General features: G+C 42.2%; 1 protein-coding gene across 1 annotated transcript; it reads right to left on the minus strand.

Annotated features, from left to right (window-relative positions):
- Positions 1-1,878: 1,878 nt before the first annotated feature.
- rybpb (RING1 and YY1 binding protein b) lies at positions 1,879-24,564 on the minus strand. Its single transcript, XM_042499162.2, has 5 exons — positions 24,407-24,564; positions 23,682-23,807; positions 6,095-6,406; positions 5,546-5,644; positions 1,879-5,196 (listed from the first exon to the last, which is right to left on the minus strand). Exons 1-5 carry the CDS (start codon positions 24,430-24,432, stop codon positions 4,947-4,949), a joined length of 813 nt encoding a protein of 270 aa, XP_042355096.1. The 5' UTR covers positions 24,433-24,564; the 3' UTR covers positions 1,879-4,946.
- Between the last annotated feature and the right edge of the window lie 1,405 nt (positions 24,565-25,969).

A 25,969-nucleotide genomic window follows, 5' to 3' on the forward strand; every position in this document is an offset into this window, starting at 1 on the left:
ACAACAAACAAAAATCTTTAAAATACCGAGCACCTAATTCCCATAAGGTGATTTTATAATTTATTTTTATCTTGTGCACACAAGTTATCATATTGTGGGAACAAGTTATTATCTTGTTGTCTTGCTATAAGTATGCATATTATCTTATGCAAGATAACAGATTGTGTTAATAGGATAACTTTCAGCTTATACGCACAAGATGAATAACTTGTACGTATAAGATAATATGCTAAGCGTACAAATTATTCATCTTGTGCCTTGGCAACAAGTTAGCCTTTTAATGCAAGATAACAGATTGGGTGCACAAGATAACTTCTGCACACAAGATAAGAGGTTCACTTATAGCCTACATACAAGATAAATAACTTGTACACACAAAATAGCAAATTGTGTGCACAAGATATTAACTTGTTCCCACAAAGTTACTAATTTATTGCACACACAATGAAAGCATCTCTTTTCAGAGCAAAAAGGGCACAGTTGTATTTAATAAATTGCATAAACAGTACAACTAGTACATCCGTCTTTGCTTGTTTAATGGTAATTATTCCATAATTTTTGAATGTTCTTTTCCTCAGGAGTGTCAGCTGTCAGCACATAATCAGCACCTAGCAATCTGGACTGAAGGTAAGACAGGAGCAGGAAGTTCAGACATGCAAATGTTATTAATATCCGGAATGAAGAACCTTCGTTGCTCTTAACTTGCACGGGCAAAAGCAGGAAATTAATTTATGCTAATGTTCTTTTTTGCTTTTCTTTTCTTGTAAATGTTACTAATATGAGTTGCTTCTGTGCTCCCAACTCATGTTGACACAGAGGGACACAGAAACTGTTCATTTGTCAAGACATGCGAGAGCTAACTGTGCTGTTATTTTAAAGAAAAAACTGGACCCCCAGGACATTTAGTGAGATATCAACCACTTGAGGATTAAGAAAGTGATACTAAATGTATGACCTACTGGCCAAATATGGCTGGTTGGGAAATTGTTTTGTACTTTGAATGTGCATAAGGTGCCAGAGTGCATTAAAAAGCATCAAAGATAGAGCTAGTTTGTCAAGAAAAGATGCGGAGGGAGGATCCCTTGGACCCCCTCCCAACAGAGGCTGCGGGTAAACAGCAAATGTCTTTAAATCCTAGAAATTAGCCCCTGGCTTCCTGTCATTTTGCAAAAGTGGCCCCGAGGCAAAGCAATCTGAGCATCCCTGCACTGAGACCTCTTCTGATTCATTATTTATTTAAAGAAAATGTTTTACATTTTTTTAAATTCATGAAAATCCCTTACTTTTACATATTAATTGATGAAAAACAAGTGAAAAAAAAATTCAAAAACAATGCATAGTTTTGGAATAAAACCGTTTGTTTTGGGGTTTTTTTGTCTCTTACACCAGAGACAAAGTGCATTAACAAATGAACCAGAAGGAAATGGAATAGCCACAATCCCTTAGTGAATAACCTCATCACCAAAGGAAATGTGCTTTTAAAACAAATGTGAGCATCCACCTCTTTTCAGTGGAGTCATGCATCTGTATAGATTATCAGTGGCGACAAAGGAATGCAGTGATTGGTCGGAGCTTTTAGACGGAGCATTAGTGGGGGGCTAACCAGCCTCTAGAGGGAGGCGTGATTGAAAGCTGTTGTCAATACGAGGGCTCCCTCATGTCATATGTCGCCGCACTGTGAAGGCTGCCTCTATATGAACACACACTCACCGGGACGTCTCAATCAATAGTCTGCTCTCAGATCCATACACACTTCCTGTCATCTGAGAGTGTATAAAATGAAGATGTGAAGGTACATGTACGTGTGTGTGTGTGTGTGTGTGTGTGTGTGTAGATGAATCGCATCAATAAAGGACACAAAGCAGCCCAAAAAATAGATAACTTTAACAATTTTATTTGTGAAAAACTACAAGCAAAATTCATAAATAGACGTTTCTATTTGAAGCGGAGGAAAATGATCAGGTTAGCCTATAAGCGCAAAGTCGTGCACATGCCAGAAACATGTATTATTTTAACATTATAAGCTAGACAAGGAGCCGTGATCCGCTGAAAATGCTGCGTACATTTCCACACCAGGAACATAATGTGACCATTTCACAAGGGGAAACAATGACACATCAGCTATAAGTTAAAAAAAAGAAAGAAAAAAAAGAACTAAAACAGGATTAAACAAAGAATGGATTATTGTACTGTCCCTAAAACTTTTTTTTTCTTTTTTATTTCTTTTTTAAACCGAGCAATAACTTTAAAAGCATTGTACAAGACATTGTTATAGGAAGAAATGAGTTTGTATAATACACTTAATTGGAAATTCACGGTTAGGGTTATACAGTCAGTAAACAAGCCTTCTATATTTGGGTCTCTGACAAACAAAGCTAAAAAATGTAACCATCTTTACACAGTAAATTAAGGTTACTGGTCGCACACAAGAACAGAACTGCTTGCGCGGAAAGGAAACAGGAAACAAAAGACTTCAGCTCCGATGCCATCATTCATAGTGTTTGCTTTTGCACCTTTTTAAAATTCTATATACAAGCAATAACTCATATACTCAGCAAATGGCCATTTGTCAATAATTTAACAATGAATCCTTTCTGTTGGAGTACTCAGTCAAGTGAACGTGGTTGCAGATAAGGCAGGTGAGAAGATGGCTTTTTAGGCCCATTTCTAAGATTGCATTACAAAGCAAGGGTTTGTTTTTTTTATTCAGTAAAAATTAGACAAAACACCCCCCACCCCCCCACCCAACTTTTTTTCTTCTTTTAAATTCACATTGCTTTTCCTCACTTTGAACACTGATTCCATATTTGTATGCAATAAAGTACATAATTACATATTAACCATAGCTTAAGAGCAGAAAAAACCTCATGAACACATATCTCTTGGACTTCAAACATTGCTTACGACACACATATGATTATCATCCCTCGGTGTGAAACTGCAAAGCTTTTAGTCGACACAGATCAAAATCCTGACCCTCAGATCCAAGTATTGAGATTTTTGGGACTTGTTAAGCTCACCTAACGTGGTTTTAATTGCTCTGGGAGCAGCTCAATTGATGAGTCTGGGGGTGCGTTTTTTTTAGGGGAGCAGCGTTTACTGTTGAGGAGAGTGAATACGGGGCATACTGAGACTTGGACCCAGCAGACTGTCCCCACAGCTACCGGCTCACACCGAGTTGGTGTCAAACCGCCTGCACAATGAGGTGAGATCCACCACTGAGTGCAGAGCCAGTAGCATCCTTCGCCTCACAGTATCGACACTTCTCTGCCCCAATTTAGCCGTACACAGAGAAAAGTGGACAATAAGAACACCATTTACATGGATTATATTAGTCTTTATTTAAACTGTTATTCATCTCACACATTAGATAATTGCATTTCAAATTGTTATTTATCTGTCTATGTATCATGTCATTATGAAATTCCTTTGGTCCTTCAATAAATAAAACTAAGATATCATATACACATTTATTCTTTATACAATTTCATACAGTTAAAAGGAAATTATGTTGGTCTAGTATCAGCTAAGGTGAAAGTGAATTAAAACCCTTAAATAAGCCTTGCTGTTCTAAAAATTGAAAGAGCAATTGTGTTCTATTAACTACTGCAATATTTCTTTTTTATGCCTTCAATGACAGGAGTCTTAAATTAATAAAAAAAAAAAAAAAAAAAGAAAGTTTTTGCAAATTGTTCCGTGTCTTTGCACTTGTTTTCTGGGATTGAGAGATTCAAACGTCGTCTTCAGGACCACAACGAAAAGAAAAAATCGATTTCACAACAGCTTGACACAACAGGTCTATATTACAGTTCGATATGGTTTTACCAAGTGGAACTGCGTGGAACCGTCCTTCAGTTGCCACAGAAAAGAAACGCTCTGGCTCGAGAGCTGAGAGGACAGCTCCAAACGTCGGCCAGAAAACTCAATATCCAAGTACGGAATGCAGAAAATATCAACAGCTTTTTAGTGTTTTACACAACAGCCTACACTGTACAGTTAAGGACATAAGATACTGTATAAGAGATCTGCTATAGCATACTAAATCATAGACAATCTAGTTGAAAAAGTGTCTGAACCTCAGGTGACCTTCTTCTGATGCACATTGACCTGTACAGGACGAGACGGACCTGACGGCAGCCCCGACAGTGTTCAGAGTGAGACAGTGTTATTGAGAGAAGTGAATTTGATTCATCAGCACTCTGTCACATTGAGTGAATGGGCAATCCCAGATCTGCAAAACTGCTTCACAGTGTATCTAGCACCAGTGTGTGTGTGTGTGTGTGTGTGTGTGTGTGTGTGTGTGTGTATGTGTGTGTGTGTGTCAAGTGTGTGGTGTGTGTGTGTCTCGAGTCTTGTCCTATCCTCTTCAAACTGTAATAAAAACACTGAAGGAAGGAATGATCGATCGGCAGGGCTACACAGCAAAGCGTCAACATAAAAAAAAATAAAAAGGAGAATATCAAAGTATACAGGTGCAACAGGTAATAAATAAGGGTAATAATAGTTTAAAGTTATTGAAATGATGGTGGTTATTGTGCCCAGCGGAGAATTCTTCTTTACAAAAAAACAAACAAAAAAAAATGTCGACTTGGCCTCACATCCACATACAAATATAAAACAATACATACAAGTGTCTGGATGCTACCGCGGGGGAGGTTGGGGGGGTGGGGGTGGTATTCCTTGTAGCCCTGCTCTCCTCGCCTGTGCCGCGGGGCATCATCACGAGGGGAGATCCTCGTTTGTTTCCCCGGCAGGCGACCGCACTGTTCCTCTCAGCTTTCAGACTCCTTTTAGCATCCAGGGGGGGTCATGGAATGGAGGCAGGGCAGCGATGGGAAAATCTCTCCCCCTGTGGGATCCATAGTGTCCAGAAATGTGGGAGGGGAAGAGGAATGGGGGAAAGGAGCGTTGGTGGAGCGAAATGAGGACGGGAGGACACAAGGACCTCAGAACGACTCGTCGTGCCCCACAGAGAGATCCCCTTTAGGCGTGGAGGCCCGCGACGAGCCCTTGTCCATGCTCTCGGAGCCGGAGCTCTGGTGCTGCTGTTCGGAGCCCGCGCTGGACGTGATGGTGGACGAGGACGTGGAGGAGGAGCGGGTCTTCTCCTTAAAGTCTGTTATGATCACTGTCACGTTCCCTACGGTGATCGCCAACTGCTGGGCAGTGCTCCGGTCGATGTTCTTCAGTTTGGGCCTGAGGGGCACAGACAGACAGACAGATGCAAAGAGAGAGAGAAAGAGAGAAAAACATTAACCAGAAATGGCAACCACAATATGTGAGTCTCAGCAACAACAAGGGGGAGGCTGCCAGCACTGTGGGGGCGGTTACACTAAATTGCTCAATTCATCGGGTGACACATGAACCGTCAGAACAAGTGTATATAAAGTGAGAGTGGGCGTTTAGTGTAAAAGATCATTTGTGAATCATTTAAGGTTTCCCTCTAGCCTTGTGCTGCATGACTTTCTCTAAAAACAAGTGCTGTGTAGTCAGAGATGTGAAACCATGTGTTCTGCCAAACGCAGTATGAGAGGCTGCTACACACCTGGAAATGTGCGAGTTCTTGTTGGTCTTGGTTGCTGATTTGCCAGACTGTATGCTGTGTTTGTCGCTGGGTGGGCTCTGATGGGTGTCTGATTTGGGTCTGGAGGAAAACAGAGACAGATCGGTGAGGATAATACAGGCGCTGACAACATCCAGAGCAGGGTTCCAACAGCTTCAGGCGAGTTAGATTTCAGACTTTTAATGCAGTTCAGGAAAATTCACCAAATTGAAATTGTTGATATCTGTAAAAACACAAGATGACACATATATTGTGACGATGTCTTGTAATCCCAGATAGGATGGGCAGGATTGGCATGACACAGAAATAATAAACAAACAAACTAACGGACATGTTAACTGGTTATTTCAAAATTTTACAATGCAACATAAAAAAAGCATTCATGAAATCCTATTTTCCATATCTGAGCATTTTTAAGATTTTTGAACTTAAGGCCAAAGTTTTAGATGAATGAATTCAATGCCTTTTAAGACTTTTTAAGGATCTGCTGGAACCCCGATCCAGAGACACACGTGAAGCCTCGACACTGACCTGGTCTTTTTGCTGCTGGGCTTCTTCGTGACGGCTGGGCTGATGTCCTTCTCTCTGTCGGGTTTGTCTTTGATTGGCTGTTGTTCGTTGTCGCTCTTCTCTTTCTCGGGAGGGGAGTCTCCCTCTGGCCTCACTATCTCGGGACGCTCACCCTCTGGGCGCCCCTCTCCGTTGGCGCGCTCCCCTTCGCCGTCCGGGCGTTCCTTGTCTGTGCGCTCGCTCCTCTCCCTCCGCTCCTTCTTGGGCGGAGGAGGCATCGGGTACTGCTGAGCCACCTGCTGGGCGACCAGCTGGGAGTTGATCCTGGGTTTCCTGTGGAGGAGATCCAAGGCACAAAGATGGATTAGCCTCGTAGTGGAGCTATGAGCTGAGTCTGGCTACGCACCAACGCAGTCACACTTCGGCTGACAAAGAGAGGTGACTGAACCTTCGGGGCCTGCGCAGTGGAAAGGAGCCGCGGCTCCCAGCTGCTGCAGAGGTGGGTTTGCGCAGCCGCTTCCTGGCGGAGCAGCTCTGTTTTGAGGGCTAATCTCATTAGCTCACGGCTGTAATAAAATGAATGGACAGGATCACAAGGTGGGACATTTGCAGCACGTCACTTAGGTCCTCTAATCTGATTACTGCAGGGTTGGCCCCATTTGTCAGACTGAGATGGAGTTGGACATGGTGTAGCTGCTCCACTGACTGAGCTCACCAGCAACCCTGGCTCCACTGCCAACCTTTTCAACTGAAACGTATACATAAAAACAGGGTTGCCCACACATTCATTCATTTGTGGCAGCCCGCCACTGTCAAAACATCTGACAACTCATTCTGATTTTATATTTTTGGAGCTGGTCCGTTCATTAGGGGCGCTATTGGAATATATATTGTTCTGTTATGCTTTTCACCATACTACCAGAATGCAGAGGGTACTCTGGGCATAGACGGGGCAGCAGAATGGCGGGTACAGTGATAGTGAAACTTTGAAGTGGGTCTATATGAGATACTTATGTACAGTCAGTGTATTACATACAGTAGGTGGCGGTCAGTGTGCTCCCGGTTTGCAGAAACAGACAGGGCACGAACCTTCAGGTCAGAAAGTGCTGTTAACAACTGTTTTGCAGTCCGACTGAAATGAAACTTCATATAGAAAACACTCTCAATACAGGGTCTACTTCCACTGACCTACGCCGACCTGTGGGATGCACATCCCGCCTGGGAGCGCTGTATGTAATACACTGACTATACATAAGTATCGCATACAGCTCCACTTCAAAAACCCCAAATTACCACTTTAAGTAAAAGTACAGATTTCTTACCGGAAAATGACTTATGTAGAAGTTAAAGTCACCTATTATATTACTTGAGTAAATCTTTAAGTATTTGATATTTTCTGTACTTTTCTGTACTAAAGTATTTTTATCCTGTTAAATGTACTAATGTATTGTAAGTAAAACTACAAGTAAATGCTGGTAATAAAAAGCAAGCGGTCAGAATTATTTCTTCATAACATACAGCACCTTAAAAATGAAGTGTACATTACGCTTGAAGAATAACAGACTTTTTCACAACTTAAAGGATTTTAAGAATAACATCCAGTTTTTCCTTCACTATTTTTTAGTAAGTAACTAAGTTGTTTGGGGGAAATGTAATGGAGTAAAGGTTTAATTTCTCAATACCATAAAAAGTCCAGGTAACTAATGGTATTCCCAATAAATACTCAACTACTCTTTGAGTTCAATCATTCTTATTCAGCAAAAACAGTAAAAGCAAGGAAGATAAATGTCACATGCAGCTTTCAACGAGTCCCACTGCTTTCCTAAAAGAGGCGTTCACAGAAAACCCATCCTCTTCTGAAAACATCTTCAGTGGCATTTCACCGCTGAACTGTTACAAACGTGCAGCCAGGGCAGCATCTTGCTCCATCAGCTGCGCACATGAACAGGGCCTGAAATTGTGAGGCAAAATGCTAACCCCAAGTCAGACTGCCTGAGCCAACACACACACCTGCAGCATAATGGACACCAGCTGGCAGCATCTCGGGGGAAGCGGAGGACCTGAGGGTGGGGAGAGAGCGAAGGATGACTGCAGCCTTCCAGAGACTCCGACTCAGCCGAGACCAAACTGCAGCCAGCAACATGGATAATCACAGGCCAGCACTGGGCAAGCATGGCGAAGAGTAAACCACAAGTACGCTCACACACACAAACACGCAGTTGAAAAGCTTAGCGTGCAAACAAACAGCCTGGCACAGCTCAGTGGCCGCTCAGGGGGCCTTTCAACAGGAACACAACAAGTTATACTAGCTAGCTGTGTATACCCAACCCTTCCAAACCCAATTCTACTCTTGGCAGGAGGAGTTATTGTGATATCCCAGCAGTGGAGAGGAGGTCCCTTGATCCTCAGGATTGCTTTAGGAGACCTGTGGTCAAGTAGGGAGTCTTGAAAGTTTTAGAAATGCTGTTAGTCTAAGCATCAGGCCAGAAAAACAAGTGTTGCTGCTGAAAAATGAAGCTCTCGCGGTGAAAACAAACGCTTTCTGCTTTGCCACGGGACCGATCTAAGAGCTAAAGCTGTGGCAAAAACAAAAGCAGCTCAATAGCGTGTCAGACTGATGACTCTGATTTCAGGGGCTTGCTGTGGAGAGTGGTTTTTCAGACAGCTGCTTAAGTGGTTAGCCTCAGTGTTTCAATTTGGCAACATCATATTGCCAGTCCTGTTACTTGTTTCTGCACTTCCATCCTCGTTCACAATTGACACTCCACTCAGTCCATCTATGGCTTAGTAGCCAAGCACTTTAAAACTCTTACCATCCAATTCTTTTGTAACTATTTTCTCTACTGCTCCATCAAGCTCATTTAGTCTCCTCCTGCTGAGGCCTGTTACAGACAGAGGGGGCCTTTCCTTGAGGAGGGGGTGGGGGACTGCAGCTGATCAGAAGGCAATCAATCGAGGCATAATAGAGCATCATGTTGTAATGTTGGTAATACACTCCATCATTACGCTGGCTGTGGTGCATGCTGAGGAGCCCTGGGCTGTTCATCCACTATCCATTAGCTGCCTTGGTTCTCAGGCCTCTGTCTGCCTGCTCCCATGTGTAAGACACTGTTTGGGGTGGGTGAAATTAATGGGTGATACAGGAGTGAGATTTTCTTCCAATTCAAGCTTCAATTGACTGCAATTCTAATCCAATCTAGAGTAATAATCACTTCCCATGTTTAGTACTGTTTCATAGTAAAAATAAATAACTGCAGTGCTTTTAAACAGTTGACTGGTTACGTTGATAACTTATTATTTACAAAGAGAATATCAGGGGTCTACTGTTTTTTAAATGCCTTTCGCAGATGTTTAATTAGAAGTTCAGTAAAAATTCAAATAAAAAAAGAATAAATAAAAGTAGCTCCCTGAGGTCTTACAAAGAAAAAGTTCCTCCCATGCTGACACTTTCTTTGCGTGTACTGCAGGCTGCCCTCCCTGGTGTTGGTTGAGTGTAATACGCACACTTTTTCACTAATTGATTTTATCGGCAATCATTAAAATAAAATGCCAATACAGATAATTGGCAAAATGCCAAATATCACCCCCAATGATCAGCCAAGCTGATAATCTGTTGACCCCCACTGATAATGGTGAGTTTACAGCATTAGACCTCAGTGTCTGTGCTGACACCAATTTGCAATTAGAAATTCCTCCAGACTCCTGTTCATGTCTGAGTCTTGCCTCATTCCCATGGGAATCTTGATGAGAACCTCCGGATTCCCGATCCGATGTCAACATCTGGCAGGAAAACATCAGCATGCCATGGAGAAAGCGCGACGAAGAATTCCGGGGAGGCAGCTTGTGGTACACGAGAAACAGCAGTGAGCAAAGCCACAATAAAGAAATATGCTCACCGACATATTTACCCCTCATGAAAAAAATATTTGTCTCTCAAACTCATAGCCACGAGAAAACAGATTGTCAGCGCAGACAGCATCCAACAGGACCAGAAATCATTTTGTTTGACAGTCAGAGCTGTTAGCCAAGAAGGTGATGAATGAGTGATTGATTGACCGATATGCTCCACGCCCCTTTTTCGCCTGTTTGCGGAGCTCAAGCCCTGGTCAGAGTCGGAGATTTGTGTCAGCGGCAGCAGCGGTGGCGGCAGAAGCAGCCTGGTAGTTAAGCAGTGATTCAGTGCCAGCTGTAAGTCAGCCATGAGTTGCTGCTGGCATGACAGAGCCACTGCTCTTTTTGCCCCATTATTTACTTACTGACCACACACCATGGCTTTTACAGCAGCGCTCTGTGGCTCATTAACATGGCTGGAGATTCTGCATGACACCACATCTGTGTGTGTTAAATGCATTTATGAAACAAGTTGCAACCCTGAACAGCTGGATAAAGTCTGCCCTAAGAATATTTCATATTTAAAATCAGTTACGGTTCATATTTAAATAATCTGTCCATTGTAGAATCCAAGGTTTCCCACACATTCATTTATTTGTTGCAGCCTGCCATGATTAAAACATTTGCAAACACAAATAGGTTTTCTATTTTTGGAGCTGGACTAATAATTAATTAAGAGCGCTCTTTGAATATGCTCAGGGTTCACACACATTTTCATGGACAGCGTTTCAAAACTTTTCCATGACTTTATAAGGATAAATAACAAAATATGAACTTAGAAAAGCATGCATTTTACTGCGTTTGTGGCACTTTCCAGCCTAGTAACAGTTCTTTTCTAAACACACACATGGAGGAGTCTCGCTAATGAATGCCGCTACACTACATCACAAAAACACGCAACCTGTCTCAAAGGGGAAGGCTTGGCTGGTATTAGTCATGGAAAATGAGAAAACCACACAGCAGCATCAAGCAGCATCTTAGTTGTTTGTTGTCTGTGATATGCCAACTGCTAACCTGCAGAAAATACATTTGCGGTTAATTACATTACGTGAAAGGTTATCACTGGAAGGTGACTGTAAAAATTTATTTCATTACACAAAAAAGTCCATAACTTTTCCAAAACGTTCAATGATTTTTAGGATTTCCAAGACTTTTCCAGGCATGTAAAACAAGATTGTGAATTTGAATGACTTTTCCAGGTTTTTAACAACCCTGTATGTATTTATACTGTTCTGTCATATATTGCACCACACTCTCGGATTACGAAACATCCTCTGGACACAGACAAACAGCAGAATGTGAGGTGCACTGACAGTGAAACTTATCTGTTCATTCTGCTGGGTCTAAAAGTTTGCATTCATTTGCAGCAGCTGCTCCTCACATCCATCGATTTTGTCATTCCTGACAAATCAATAGACCAATTATCAACCACGCGAATCACAAACTGCTGCTGCTAAGGAAAAATAGAACTCATGGAGATCTCTGCCTGCGCTATGTTCAGGGACCCGCGAAGGCCTCTGGATTAAGAGGGGTGACACAGAATGATACAAAGGGACAACGGCATTAAAACTAAACAAAAAAACTATCTGTGGCAGCCTGCCATGAGTAAAACATCTGCTACCACAAATAGATTTTATGCTTTTGGAGCTGGACAATTCATTAGGAGCGCTGCTGAAATATATATACTGTTTGTTTATTTATTGCACCACATTCTTTCAGCGTGAAGCGTGCTTTGTTCACAGACCAGCAAAAGTGTTCATATTTAGAGAGGTGACACAGAACAATACAAAGGGATACAGGCATTTAAAAAACAAAAGACAAATTGAGAAAAGTAAGAGTAAGGAATGTACTAATTAAACTACAATAATGCTGAAAATGACTCTACGACTTAACCAAAAGACATCCAAATCAAATCCAAAACATCTGTTTCAAAAGCGTTACTGAAAATGATCCTAAGAGCAGGACCAGGAGTGAACTCCAGGGTCCAACTGCAGAGATTGCTCCAACCTCCCCGCTGCTGCCAATATATTCCTGGGGATTCAGTGTGAGGGTGTGAGTGAGAGTGTCAAGTGTATAAAGCTTGCTGTCGAATCATTTCCCACTGTGAGGGCTTACAGCTTATTACCTCCCCTTCGCACAACAATAGGCCGTGATTGACAGCTCCTCCTATGCTTGGCCCTGAATTCCACCATCTGGGGGAGGGAGGTGGGGAGACTTCCTCGACGGGATGCCCCAAAATAACTATCATCATGCCTAAAAGCTCCTAATTCAGTCAGACTGACACCCATAGTTAGACCGCTCCACTCAGCCTGAACCATCGCAGACAGACACACCTCTGCTCAGCTGCTGCTCTTGCTGGCCACAAGCAGCCGATACTGCACGCCAAGGGCAAAAACTGGAGCCGCTGTTTCAGGGGGAACTCTTTCTAGACAAACCGAAAAACAATGAGCCACAGCACTTCATGGAGAGACCGAGTAATGAAGAGAGGGAGCGAGCGATGGAGAGTGTGATAGAGAGAGAGAGAGGCGCAGGAAAGCCCTCATTAACACAGCTCTTTTATTTGAAGTGCTGTGTGGAGGACAAGCAATTATTTCCTGCCAGGCTGAGTGAATGCAGTGGCAGACAGCTGAGTGTAGCGGAGAGAGAGAGAGAGTGAGACAGAGAAGAGTATTCTTCGACCATGGACGGCCCCCGCTGAAGAGCTCAGACTGTTTAACATCGCCAACTCTCATTCAAACTCTGTAAATAACTGCATGTAAGCAGTAGGAACGTGGGCTCCTCGTCCTCTGTGAAGCTGTTCACAAACATGAATCATCTATTCATATGCATTCGGCAGTGACCTGGTTTCCCCCTGCATAGGACTGAGAGACCAGCACAGCCTCAGCCTGGAGCACATCTCTCAGATCCAGCACGTGACAATGCCACAGGGCTTTAGTTTGATCACAGTACCTCCCTATGACGTGCTGGCAGCCATGTAATCAATGATCTACATGAACTTGTCTGTGTCAACACTTGCTGTGCGCCTTGATCATTATGTAGAAACATGTGATGCTCTCCCCTTCCCTTTAATAGTTTGCAGGGTGATGGAGCAGAGCGCAGAGCTGCCTGCCTGTGCTGCATCAGATGCGTTAACCAGTCAGCGGGTATATATATGTATATCAGTGTGCTCTATTGTTCTGTTGTTGAATGCTGGACAATCTTTCCAGAGAGACTTGATGTATGCCTGGGAGGAGCACTGCATAGCCCTTGGCTGACTTCCATTTTTCTTGAAATAGTGCAAAAGCGCAGAAAAAAAGTGGTGTGTTTGATGACTTGTGCCAAGGGCAGCATTATCAGAATGGATTGTTATCCATATAATATTTTTACAATATATGCACCACACAGACTTTAGTTGTTTTTTCCCCTTTAAATGCATGAGTGTCTCTCTTTATCATTTCGTGTTTCCTCTCTAAATTCCAAGGTTTTTTACTGCTCCATTTGTGCCCAGAGTGCACAGAGTGATCAATAAACAAAGGATAAATATATTTCAACAGCACTCCTCATAAAATTTCCAGCTCCAAAAACAAAAAAAATCTATTCATGGTGGCAGATACTGTACTCGTGGCAGGCTGCCAAAAATAAATGAACATGTGGGAAACCCTGCACTCTTAATGTTTAATAGTAACTAGAGCTGAAACAATGACTCAGTTGGCAGGAATTTAAATCAGCAGCTTTTCCAATAATTAATCAAATCTTTTAAGTCATTGTTTAAATAAAGGTGCCAAAAATGAACAGCTTTTGGTTTCACAATTGTGAATATTTGCTGGCTTTCTTCATCTCCTATATTAATAGTTAATAATAGTAATTAGACTGTTGGCTGCACAAAGGCAATTTTAATTTGTCCACTTCGGGTTGGCATTGTTACTTAATCTGTCAATTATTTTCTTGGTAAATTCAGAAACCAGAAAGAGTGAAGATGCCCATCACAACTTGCCAGAGCAAAATCTGAAAGAAGTTTTATCCAACCAATGTCCACAAAAGTATTTATTTACAATTGAAAATAAAACTGCAAATCTTAACATAGGAGAATTTGGAATTAGCAAAAAAAAAAAATGTTATCAACGAATAATTTTATGTCAATCAACAAATGAATTCATTATTTTAGCACTTAAAGTAACATTTGTATTTTAGACCTGGTTTTGACTGAATTTTTCAATAGCTATTGGGCTTGTCATGTGTTGTAGACCAGTAGAGATTATCCTGCTATGTCAAAAGAGAATATGTTATAAATGGGAACATGACTAAACTTATAAATATACTTCCTGGAATGTTAAATTGAAAACTGACTAATACAAATACCACCAGACTGTGGGACTTGTGCTACTTGTGAGGGAGCTCTTGATCAGTCTCAGCCTGAGGTGACTGGAGCAGTGTTGTCACCTCCAGCCATCCATGGGTAGCGTAATGTGTGTGAGTGAGTGTGTTTAGGAGGTTGAATGAGGATGGCACCTGAAGAGCAGCCTGGGGCTACAGCACTTCTTGATTCATTCCCACTGCCCACCAGAGGCATTAAGCATTCATCCCTCCTCGAGTCCCTTCCAGTCAGGACTTTGAGGGCTTAATGTTCAGTGTTTCCCCAAGGTGACTGCTGTAGGGTGGTGGATGGGTTGTGGGGAGGGGGTACTAAGGGTGTAAATCACAAGTTTCATCACAATATTATTATTATCGATTGAATTGACTGTACTATCACACATGAAACATGGCTTACCGACCTGCCAGTGCTGTACAATTATACCCCACCCCCTCCACCTTAAGGGATGGGAATTGATAAAATTTTATTGATACCAGTGCCATTATTGATTCTGCTTATTGGTGCGATTCTTTATTAATTCACTAATTCCCTCCATGGGTTCCAAGCTTCAGCCAACTGTTTTATCATCTCTTTGAGTCTGAGCACAGTGTGAATGAAAGGAGAGGATTTTTTTCCAGCATTCTTTTTCCTTAGTCGAAGAAAAGAATCTGCTAAGCTTGCCTGCATAGCGCTGATGTTTTTTCAACATAGGATACTTTTCAAGAAAAGATAATCGTCAATGATGCTCAGTAGGTGTAAGAGTGCATACTTTGATCTTTAACATTAGATCTTTAGATCTACTCATTACTTTGAACAAAACGGAACAGTAACAGTTGGTGTGGCAGTGCCTGCTTTCCTTTTCAATAAACTTGCTCTAGATGGCGACGGCTCCCGCCTTCTTTTTATCTCCCGCTTCTCTCACGAGATGCACTCTCCGCCCAAGGATGAACACTTCTTCCTCTATCATACACATGATCTCAGCATTCGGGCTTTCGTTAGCCCGGTAGAGAGGGTTCATGATTTTGAACTTGCACACAAGGTCCTAGCTTGCTTCTGGCAGAGCCCATGGCCATCACTCCACACTTCAGAGAGAGGTATAAATGGTGTGACCACAATCAGAGCTCTAAGCTCCGACTATGGTTTAATAACACATTTAGTATTTTACAAATTAGAGTTTTTGATTTAATGAATGTGGGTGCTGACATAAATTAACTAAATGGATTTTGTTTATCTAAAGTAAAGCAAAATGACATTGGGGCTGTGTGCAAGTGATGTAATTGGTGTGTAAACGGTGCTGTGGTGGTGTGTTGTATGCTATATAGACATTGCAACATGTATGTTGCACTGTACAACCCTGACGCAGCAGTGACGCAGAACTGACACAGAACTGACACAGAACTGACGCAGAACTGACACAGAACTGACGCAGAACTGACACAGAACTGCTTTTATCTTTTTTCTGTGAAAGAAATTGGACCACTGCTTCTTGTTCTGCCATAAGTCCTTCTTGTTGTAAGCTTTGTTTTGCAATGCAAAACTGTCAGAAAAACAGTCCAGCATGAAGGAATAAACTTGGAGGCATATGATTCCAATTAATCAGAAGATCTGCAACCAGCTCTCGGTTCCAGATCCCTTATCCACCTTAAACTTCATTTGGGAGTCCGTGAAACCGTGAAAGCAATGTTTCCATCAGGGGCTCTGTGTGCACAGCAGGCTCCCAGTAAGCAAAAACGCCCTACACCTCTACCTCAAACAGCAAAGAGCAAAGACATCTCAACTGTAAAAACTGTAAACCTCATGCACCATGCTGGCTGCTCGGAGTCTAGTTTTCTGCTTCTCCTGACACGCTGAAGGAGTCCAACTGTCTGAGTTTGGCTGCCTTTGAGATAGACAGACATACGCAAGAAGAAAGGAGGTCTATGACAGAGGCATTAAAAGAGGAAATGTCTAAGTGTGTGTCTGCTAAAAGACTATTCATCTTCACACTGCAACTCTTTCCCTGACCGACCTTTCAGGCTCCACACTGCCTGGCATTGGGCAGACTGACAGCGAGTCATTGCAAAGGCACTAAGCACGTATGAGCTCCCTCCATCAGCAGCGCTATGTCACATTTCTCAGTATCACTCTTTTGTTTTCCTCTTCTCCATCTCTTTGTCTTCACCCCTGCTCTCTTCTCACTTTCTCCTTATGCATTAGACCCCCTAACTACCATTGCCCTGCCTAAATCGTGCTGGCTTTAAGTAGGTCGTCTTCACCTCTCTTAACCCTCTCTCCTGCTGTATGCTTCTGGTGTGAAGGAGTTATCTGTCAAGTAGAGCCGCTCTCCCCATCTTGCTGCTGTCCTGTCATCTTCTTGTCCATTTGCTTTTGTATAAACAGCGCCTGGTTTGAATTTGCAGAACTGCTGAAGGGGACATTGCACCTTCACAGCAGGCTCTCGTGTTCTCCAACAGCATCAAGGAAGCAAACAGCAAGTGAGGACACTCGACACCAAGAGGTCAAACACAAAGCCACTACTGACTAGAGCTGGGTTGATTTACAGTGTTGCCAGTCCTGTCTGGTGTATGAGCTTAAACCAGGTGCAAAATAGCTGAATAAACATTTGTCATTGTAACACATGGTGGCAATTTTAAAAGTAACTTACATCACAGCACTAAACCAAACTCAACTGCATTATTAATACGCAATATGACAGCGCGATTATGTTTGTAAACAAACTAACAGAGCTATAAGTGTCCAACGGGTTGTGTTTAATTTACTTATATTTTACAGCAAACATCTCAATATAAAACTTGTGCTTTCTGATTTAGAACATAACATTACACATTACAAACATAGGTTGATAGCAAGTCAGCCACTCACACATCTCTTAAATGTTTACATCTCCAGTCTGATCTCAAGTGTACAACTGAACCAAACATGGTTTGTCTACATAATGTTAACTAAGGGTTGACAGACTATCAGCCTGATTGATTATCAGGGCTGATATTTTTACATTGTGCCGATTATCTGTATCAGCGTTTTAGTTTAATGATCGCTGATAAAATTAATTAATCAAAAAGTGCAAAGTATCAGCATTTTACTTTATAAGACCCCCTTTTTTATTTCTTTTTTTTTTTTTATTTAAATTTTTCCTTGACTTTATTAAAAAAAGTTCCTGGAGTTTGTTATATTCCAGATTCTAAATATTGACATAAAGATTTTCATTTTTATTGTGAATGTATACTGGTTCCAACTATAGGTTATTGGTCTCATTAACTACCAATAGTCATTATTGGCCAAGAAAAACCAATATCAGTTGACCCCTAACGTTAACAGTGAATATTTGATAGATGCGGTGTGGACAGAGAGCTCCAGTGTTACACGATGCTTTGTGACAGATATGACACTCGTTCTCATTGGGACACTGTGTTATTAAGTTCCACTCAGGAGCAGCTGCTGAGTCATGTGGGATACCTGATAAAATTCACTAAACTGGTCCAACCAAACTCTACTAAAGACCACTGTAGCCACGATTCAAATCCATCAAACTTGTTAAATTTTTGGTCTTTATAATGCTCTGCCACACCACAGCTCAACAGGATCAAACCCTTCGACTCTAACAATTACTCTGGATTCACTCTCCATCTGAAGCGAATGACATGTCAAATGGTCCTCCACATGCATGGATGGTGGTGCTGGTAGAAACAGAAGAGGCTGTCCAGTCTAGCTCTCTCCCTCCCTGGGTAATGATGTGCTTCAGCCCCTAGAGACTCTTGGCTGAGTGAGCACATCCCCCTTGCAGCCATCCATACCCCCCTTCCTTCAACACACACATATAAATGTCCAGACGCTACACTCCTGTCTGTCCCTACGCCGCTCCCCGTGTCCTCTCATGCCCTCTCCTTCTCCTTACTCCTCAGCTTGCTGCGACTGCACACTTAACATCTCCCTCACTCCCTCTCTCCTTGTCCTCATATGCTCTCATTCTCTATTTCCCCGAGACTCCGCACTCCCTCACCGTGGCACTCATTTGCCTCATCTTTTTCGTGAGGGGAGGAGCTCCCGATTCAACAGCTTTCTCTCGCAACATTTCTCTGTTTTGTCAGATTGCCAAATTGGCTACTGTATTTAATCACTCACACTCTGCCAAATCCCATGAAGTAATTAAGAACTTTTAAATCCGGCAATTAACATGTAAAGATTAGGGCTACCCGCTCGTGCTTAGGGCTTTAGTGCAGATGCTGATAATGCTGGATAAGCAAAAGCAGTTTCCTCGGAGTGGGGGCTGCTGTGGGGGCAGGCGAGGGGGGCGAGGAAGTGCAGATATAAATTGAGAGCTAGCATGTCCTTCTTATGTAATTCCATTATCCTAGACAATTTGCCTTAATGTGACAGTGGTAGAATCCATGGATTATAATGACTCTATTCCATCATTGTAAAACAGAGAGGCATGCACGCACGCACATCGGAACACACAAACACTGACGCACACTGCAATCATTTTCCAATAAATAAACAACACTAAGACAAAGACAGAGATGCACTTTTACTTATTTGGCCTAAATACTAACTCGTGGCTTTAGGGTTGGGTCTTTGTCAGATTTGATCCATTCTGATTCTGTTTATCAATCCTGGTTCTAACTTTCATAATCTGTGGATTTATGAGTTTCCCATATGGTATTATAAAGTCACAAGCTAAATGCAAAACACATTTACTTAAGTACATTAACATCTGTGAATATCTAGAGTCATGGACAATTACAGTGACTGCCTGTGGTTGATTCATGTAAGTCTGCCAGAGTGAACAGAAAAACATCTTCACATTAAAATGTTTGTGACAATACTTGGACATGACATTATTCACATTAGTCTATACAAGTTACAGGTGTGGGTAAAAAACTGACTTAATAACTTAATTACTGACTTGTAATTTATACAGAATGGCATCACCTGTTAACTGATTACAAAAAAAGCTCTCAAGTTTAAACCTACAGAGACAGCCTGTTAACATAAACACAGAAAAAACACAAATTATGTGTCGAAAATGTGTCATGTCATTTAGCGCAAATTTGCTTTTTTTTTTTAGAGACACCTTTAAATCAAATTTTCCAGTGTCAATCCAGATATCTTTGACATGTCAGGCGTCATTTTATTAAATAATCTGAACAGTAGCTATTGAGACAACTTGGCAAAAATTTAGACAACATCGCTGTTCCTTTTCTCTTTTAAATTCTCTGTCTCAAGGTTTCCCATACATCAGTTTATTTGTGGTGGCCCACCACGATTAAAACATCTGTCACAAATAGATTTTCTATTTTTGGCGCTGGAGCATTCACTAGCAGCCATGTTTAAATATATATACTGTTCAGTAGTTCATATCAGTACACTTGTAAGAGCAAGTGCACTCTGGGTACAGATGGAGCAGCAACATCAGGTTGATGAAAGTGAAATTTAACCGTTTATACTGCTGAGTTTAAAAGTTTGCATTCACTCGTGGCAGAAGCTAATCTCAATCATCAGTGTGCTTGGCTTTGAATGAATCGACAGATCAATTATTCGCCCTGTGAATCACAAACTGCTGCTGAGGAAAAAAAGGATAAATGCATGGACAGCTCTGCCTGCACTTGGTTCATCGACCTGCAAAAATCACTTAATTTTGAGAGGGGACACAAAATGATGACCCTCGTCATTGTCAGCCACAGCCACACATTCACTCTGACTCTGTATCTGTATCTTAAATACAAAGTCACAACACTGTCTGGACAGACATCGAGTTGCTTTGATTTCTGTTCAAATTATGTTGTATAAACATTTACATGACCGTTTTCAAGACCGTTTATTATTGGTTTTATGCTATCTGACACCTATATGAATACATTCCTCTACCTCACACTGCTGTAGTATATCAGTTGCAGTGGTTCAGGTTCTGTGTCCTTTTAGCAGCCTGAGCTTTAGATAAATTGGGGACCATTTAAGTTGGCTTATTTAATTTAGTCAGAGTGCCACATTTTGCTAACCAGTGAGAGACACCCATTTGTTCTGCTTTATAAAAAGCACAGATGGAAGCTACTTGAAATGGTTGACAACAGAGCACCAGCACATAGATAACAGCACAGCAGTCAAAAGACTGAGGTACCTCAAGACTTCCTGTGATCCCCGCCATCAATCAACTTTAGAGGACTCCTAATGGTTTCTCCCTGGGCCCCGGGGCTGACAGAGGTGCATACCAAACACCACCACAAAGCAAACTCATGTACAGCAACACAGTGTCACGTTCAAGCAGCGATCGGGTTCAGATGCCAGAAACATTTAAATATGATAGCATGCACCTCGCAGGGGATGCTAATGCAAGCCCTTCTCCAATTACCAAGAAGCAGGCACTGAATGTAGAGGCTGAATACTTGGACTACTTGGACTTGTAGATTAGCAGCGAGGTCAGGTGCAAAAAAGCCGAGTGCTTTCTTGTTTAAGAGTCAGAGTGGCGGAGGCTACATTTAGCCTACTTGAGTATCATGTTACATCACTGAGTTGGACTGGGTCAACAGGTTCGTTAGGCTGCGCTGGGCTGGGGAGAACGGGGCCTCTCCCTGCATGCTGATGCCACAGCTGAAGTTTTGCTCTCGTTAACACACATTCTTGCCTCCATTTGCAAAAATCAGAGCAGCATGACCCACAGTTACCTAGCTTACCTACCGCTGGCAGGGGACAAAGTGCAGTTCAAGCCTTGTCAGAGTGTAAGACTCTATTTCTGACTCACCATAGATCATGTTAATTGTGTATTTTACATCAACACCTGTAGAAACAGCTGGTGTCTCATTGACTGTGCACACTGTAAGGGATGGATGTATCAAGCTCAAAAGGATGGAAATATTCATCTAATCTTGAATTTCTTGTAGGACAGGCAGGTAAACCCTGTATGACTCAACCTACAGCAACCAACCACAGGGCAACAGTAATATCTGCTGACTGCTATTGGTTGTACAGTTTTTCAGGAATGGATGGAGGTATGTGTGTTATGTTAGCTGCATCCATCCACGCCTAACTATGTTCAAATACAGATTAATCTTTGTCCCAGGATGCAGGAAATTTGGGGATTGTGGAAGAAGTGTGTGGAAAGAGGAGGATTCCAGATATTCACACCACTAAAAACGTTTAAAAGGTATACTTTGCAGGAATTGCCGGCTACTGTTTGTTAACTCAGTCATCAGCAAAAGTGCTAGTATTTCGCCTGGCAATATTATATTTGGGTTTTTTGTTGGTGATGTGTCTGTGATTTTCATAGTTTCCTCTTGGATTTCTGTTGCTTATGGTCTGACACCTGGTCGCTACCTTTACATAAAGTCCCGACCTCACGTGTGTGCTGTGCCCAAGAATGTCACAAACACAGCACAATAACAAGAAAATGAGAAAAAAAACACGCAGAGGGCAGTCTTTGCAGAAAATAACACACGCCTACACACTTCAAGTGGGTGATAAGTGATCATTGAGATGGATTACTTACAGTCTTGACATTTTTTTAGGAAGGCATTGTGCACCTTTAAATACAATCATGTCACACTGCCTGCACAAATCAATACCTATCTAGGTTAACCTATATTTTAGTAAACAAGTTGATCATCCAAAACCAAACTTCAACTTTGAGTAAAAGTAGTGTTTTGACTCCTACCACCAGTGAGGAACTCTAATTAGTGAACACACGTGTCCTTGTGCATAAAAGCACATTCAAAGTAGAGCCTCAGATAAAAGCAGCCAAGACAAACATCCACACATAGCCTTAAGTGTGAATCATTTAGCTAAGAGCATGTTGCTTCATCCCATGCTTTGCCGGAACACATCAAACAGTGAAGAAAGACAGCTAATTAGTACTCATTAGAATAAGAGGCAGCCCCACAACTACACAATTGCATTAATCAAAGGTTAACTATTCACATCAAACGGGAATGTGTGACAACCACCCCTGTGATGTCATGTGCTCCCATTTACCCAATAGAGGCAACTGGGCTGTTGCCAAAGCACAGTGGCAGGATGGCTACAACATGCTTGTCTCTGCTTCCTGCTTTCGTGCAGCAGGCTCAGCCTGCATCTTCAGCTGTGGTGAGCTACGCGCAGCTAGGAAAAGATCATAGGGGGAGGGGAGCCAGACAATTAAGATTGAGCTCTGCTGGATTTTCAGTAAACCAGTGTCAGTGTGTTGTCCCCGTTTGCGGTGTGTCAGGGGTGTCAGTGGAGCCACTCATTGTAAAACCACAGCTGGAAAGGTTAGAGTGCAGGGAACTTGTCAACAAACCCACAAATGACTCATCTATCTCTCCAGCTCATCATGCAACTGATGACGCGAGTAAACAAAGTCACACAGTGGCACACGCAACTTCTCATCACAAACACTCCCCAGAACACGGGGAGGAAGCATCATTACTCACAAAACCGAAAGGGAATCCCTACATGACATGAATTAGATTTCATCTCAGCTTCCCATAAGATGCAGTCTTTTGCTGACGTCACAAAATGAATTCTAGGGGAAATGGACATACAAGCCTGTTGCTTTAAATGCTGATGTGATTAATCTGGAGATATTGTCTGAGCGCAAACATGAGTGAATTCACTTGTAAACAGTTTCCGGAACAAAGCAGGCTGTTGGCAGATTGAGTTTTGAACATGATTAATCAGAAACTGTGTGGACTGACATTTAAAAATAGAATTTTTGTAAGATCAAGGCAAAAAAAAAAAGAAAAAGAAAAAACCAGTTGAACCTCTTCTGCACACTCAGTGTCATGCCTGGTTGGGCATGAAATGGCATTGGCTTAAACTTCATGGCACAAGGGAGGAAAAAAGTCTGATGGACAAAAGAATATAAAAAAAATGCACATCCGAGGTTTATCTCTAATCCTGATTACATACACATTTCTTAATCTAAGAAACACTATCATCTCCTTGCTGTACATCCGCCTCCTGTTCCAGGATAAATCTGACTCGTCAGACCATTAACTGCAATCCTACAGGTAGGTGAAATGCACGCACATGCATTCACTTTGTTTCACTCTATTGGAAAAAAAAACAGCCCTTTCGCTGTTGATGCACTGTAGCTGTACAGCCATCATGAAGTATGGTCCCTCTTCCCCACCCCATCCCCCCCTCTGGCTAGTGAAGCAGCCAGCCTACCTAGACGAATGCATAAAAGCATTGCAATGTTAGTCGCATGAAATGGGAAACTACGAATAATCCAGGAGATGTTTGCGAGATTGTCCATCAACAAGTCCGCATTCGCACATAGACAAATAGGCTGTCGATCAAAGTTGTCATTCCCATAAATTGCGATGCAATGCTGCTGCAGCCAGCCAAGCAGGGGAAAAACGAGACGCTCAGACGAGAGAGAGAGAGAGAGAGAGGGAGGGAGCGCTACATTACCTTGTGGATGTGCCCTTCCTCACATCGCAGATGCTGCATTTGAAAGCCTCGGCGGTGTTCCTGAAGGTGCAGACGCTACAGTCCCAGTAGCCGTCATCAGCGGTCTGTTTGGCTTGTCTTTTTGGCCTGACAAATGTTAAGGTCAAGTTAGTTTTTACTGGAATAACACCAACATTATTTCGCAAATTGACATGAACGGAGCTTGTGACAAACACAACACGTCGCGTAACACACGAGCTACTAAGTGCGGCACATATCATGGTGTTGTCATTAAATTTGGGTTCGAGTCCCGACAAGTACAGCTCCTCGGTTAATAAATCCCCACAGCGGCGAAGCTCCACACCGTCCGATTGTATCGCCAGCTAACGTTAGGCTAGCAGGCAGGGAAGCATTGCTAAAATTTTCGGCATCGAAGCTTAGCATGTCGGCTAACAAAACCAATATCAAACAATGTCAATTTCGACATTGACCCTCCGAAAGGCTTCGTCGAGACGGAAGAGCGTTTCGGAGAATGCCAGGCGTATCCTCTGAAAATTTTCCCTTTGTCTGTTAAGTGACTGGGTTGTAGAGAGCGAGAAGCCGCCATAGTGACTGCACTATTCTAGCTAGCTGTGGCATACCAACTGAAAAAGGGAGAAACGATCCCTGTGTGAGGGAAACGCATCTAAATATCGAGCTCAAAACGCACAAAACAAGGAGAAATCGTCAATGTGTGATCGCATTACCTGGTAGGGCTCTTCTTGTCGCCCATGGTGAAAAATAGTCCTCGGAAATAAGAAGAAAAAGGGGCCTCCTTTAATTGTCAGTGAGTGTAGTGGGTTCCAGATAGAGCCGCTGCTGAAGCTGTTGGCAGACAGGCTCCACTCAGCGCTGGCTCGAGGCACGGCACAGCGACTGACTGCACTACACCACGTGACCGCCTCCCAGCCAATCACAGCGCGAATCGGTTTAAAAGTCTGGATGGATGTTTAGTAGCTATTTTAATAACTACTAGAGAAATTTGACAGACCTCACCTCAACCCACGCACATACATACAGATTACAGCATAGGAATACTGATATAATTCATTATGCCTACAATTAAACAAATGTGCACAGGAGTTTTACAACACTTCCACTTCCAGGTGCTTTACAAGACAGATGAATAAATGAAAGAGTAAATGGAAACAATAGACAAATAGCAAATTAAATAAAATACAATAAATGAAGGTAACAGAAAATTAAAAGACAACATGTTTGTCAAAAGTTATAACAGATTACTATGTCGAAAATGTTTTTTGAAAGGCAGCCAACACCAGCTCTTTCTGCAGGTGGCGTTCTGATCAATCTTGTTTTTAATTATGGTCTATGGGAAAACCAATACAAATCTGCTGCATCAGCATTCAAGATAATTAAAGGTCAATATTAATGACATTATTAATAATAACGGCTGAATCCATGAATGACTACAATACCCAGGAGTAACTTTGTCACAAGATGCATTATTGGTTTTTGAGCCCATAGGCAAAGATTTAGGAGGGGCAAAGGGGACATGTCCTCCTCAATATTTAGAACATGAGCATTTGTCCCCCCTACTAAAAACATGAAAGTAGCAGAGGACTTTCATTTTGACAAAATTAAAGACATTTACGGTATAAATGAATGCAGAAAAGGCAGGTTTGGTGCATATAAATTTGCCAAAATGCAGGAAATTAAGTGTCTGACTCAAAAAAAAAATTCTTGGGGGAGGACCCCAACCCCCAGTTTCAGATGCCCCCTGCGCAAACAAAACCTGCGCTCTTCACTAAGCCTCTCCCAGCATGAATTGGGTGAAGGACAGGCAAAATCTCTGGACAGTTCTCCAGTCTATTACAGAGCTTAACCTCGGCCAGATAGACACATTTGCACTCAATTTCACACATATGGGCAATTGAGAGTTTTTCACGTTCCTGGACTGTGGGAAGAAGCCAGAGTACCTTGAGGAAACCCTGTGAACATTCAAGCTCCACACAGTACGCCGAAGCTGTGATTTTTAACACACAATCCTTTTATTGTGAAGTAATGTTGCAGACCATTTAGGCAATGCCTCACTCATTTTAACTCTGTTAAATAAAGGCTTTCACATACAGTATGTGCAAAAAAAATTTCATTTTTCCTCTATAAAGGTGCCAGAAAAGTTATTTTATTTCATGGAGGATTAGGCATATTTGTGCAAAATAGCTTGTCCTTCATTGTGAGTAGTCATATTCAAATACATTAACAATAAGCATGGGCAGATTATGAGAAAGTAGGGCCCCGGGCACAGACAT

Source organism: Plectropomus leopardus, chromosome 2, assembly GCF_026936395.1.
Source record: "Plectropomus leopardus strain MGB_pleo_1.0 chromosome 2, ASM2693639v1, whole genome shotgun sequence".
NCBI lineage: Eukaryota > Metazoa > Chordata > Actinopteri > Perciformes > Serranidae > Plectropomus > Plectropomus leopardus.